The 1,442-nt window shown below is 38.2% G+C and overlaps 1 protein-coding gene across 1 annotated transcript; it reads right to left on the bottom strand.

Annotated features, from left to right (window-relative positions):
* Window positions 1–275: 275 nt before the first annotated feature.
* On the bottom strand, window positions 276–734 carry LOC113279411 (uncharacterized mitochondrial protein AtMg00810-like). The gene has a single exon (XM_026528102.1). The coding sequence runs from the start codon at window positions 732–734 to the stop codon at window positions 276–278; it is 459 nt and encodes a 152-aa protein (XP_026383887.1).
* Window positions 735–1,442: the final 708 nt, after the last annotated feature.

The following is a 1,442-nucleotide window of genomic DNA, read 5'->3' as shown; positions in this document are numbered from 1 at the left end:
AGATTAGAGTCTATGCAGGAGCAGAGATAATGAGCTTGAGTCTTTGAGTAGAGAATTGAGTAGTCGATAATCCCTTGGTGAAGATATCTGCCAACTGATCTTGTGTGGATAAAAACCTCACAACTAGATCTTTAGAAGCAACCAATTCTCTCACAAAATGAAATGCTATCTCAATATGTTTCATTCTATTGTGAAAGATTGGATTGGCTGTCAAATAGGTAGCTCCCATATTATGACACCATGATACATGTACTCTTGGAGATGAAAAACGCAATTCATGCTAACTCAGAAGTGTCATTTTCTAAGGCAAGATATTCTGCCTCAGTACTTGATCTGGAAACAGTCTTCTGTTTTCTAGAGCACCATGAAATGAGATTAGGGCCAAAAAAGATTTCCAAACCACTGGTGGATCTTCTGTCAGTGATGTCTCCTGTCCAATCAGCATCAGAGTAGGCCTGCAACTGTAGGGAAATAGCTCTTTTAAACTGCAAGCCGTAAGAGAGAATACGAACCAGATATCTCAAAATTCTTTTAACAGCTAACCATTCTACAATGGAAGGATGTTGCATCTTCTGACATGCCTTGTGAACAGCAAATGCATTATATGGTCTTGTGATGGTAGCATACTGAAGAGCACCAACTGTGCTTCTATAGAGAAAAGGGTCCTCATAAGGAGTAGAGGCAACATCAGTAGAAGTATGAAATGGTGCTGCAGAGCTCTTAGCATTGGTCATCTTTGTTTTAGTCAGCAAATTTGTTGATATACTGCTGTTGACTATTGAGATAACAACACACCTGCAGAATTCTTGATAGCCTGAATTCCTAGGAAAAAATGCAACTCACCCAAATCTTTGATGGAAAATTCCTTGCTCAAAGCATCAATTAAAGAATCTATAGCAGCTGGTGAACTTCCTGTGACTAAAATGTCATCAACATAGATTAAGATATAAATGACCGAAGTAGATGTTACTTTGAAAAAGAGAGAAGTATCAGTTTTAGAGGAAGAAAATCCACTTTTGAAGAGAAAGTGACTCAATCTCTCAAACCAAGCTCTCGAAGCTTGTTTCAGTCCATAGAGGGATCTTTTGAGTTGGCACACATGATTGGGAAGTAGTTTATCAGCATATCCTGATGGTTATACCATATAAACATTCTCAGATAAGTAACCATGCAAAAAAGCATTCTTAACATCCAACTGCCTAATCTGCCAATGCTTTTGCACAGAAATGGAAAGAATAATTTTTACTGTTGTTGGCTTAACCACATGACTGATGGTGTCCTGGTAATCAATTCCTTCCACCTGATTCTAGCTCTTGGCCACTATTCTGGCTTTGTACCTTTCAATGGAACCATCAGCTCTTCTTTTAATCCTAAAAATCCATTTGCATCCTATAACATTTTATCCTGCAGCAACAACAACCAATTTCCAAGTCCCATTTTGT

This window comes from Papaver somniferum, chromosome 5 (assembly GCF_003573695.1).
Source record: "Papaver somniferum cultivar HN1 chromosome 5, ASM357369v1, whole genome shotgun sequence".
Taxonomy (NCBI): Eukaryota; Viridiplantae; Streptophyta; class Magnoliopsida; order Ranunculales; family Papaveraceae; genus Papaver; species Papaver somniferum.
Note: the sequence above shows the minus strand (reverse complement) of the source record. Positions and strands in the feature narration are given on the sequence as shown.

Excerpts from the sequence above, each read along its gene's own strand:
- LOC113279411 (XM_026528102.1), bottom strand. The coding sequence starts at position 734 with ATGACCAATGCTAAGAGCTCTGCAGCACCATTTCATACTTCTACTGAT.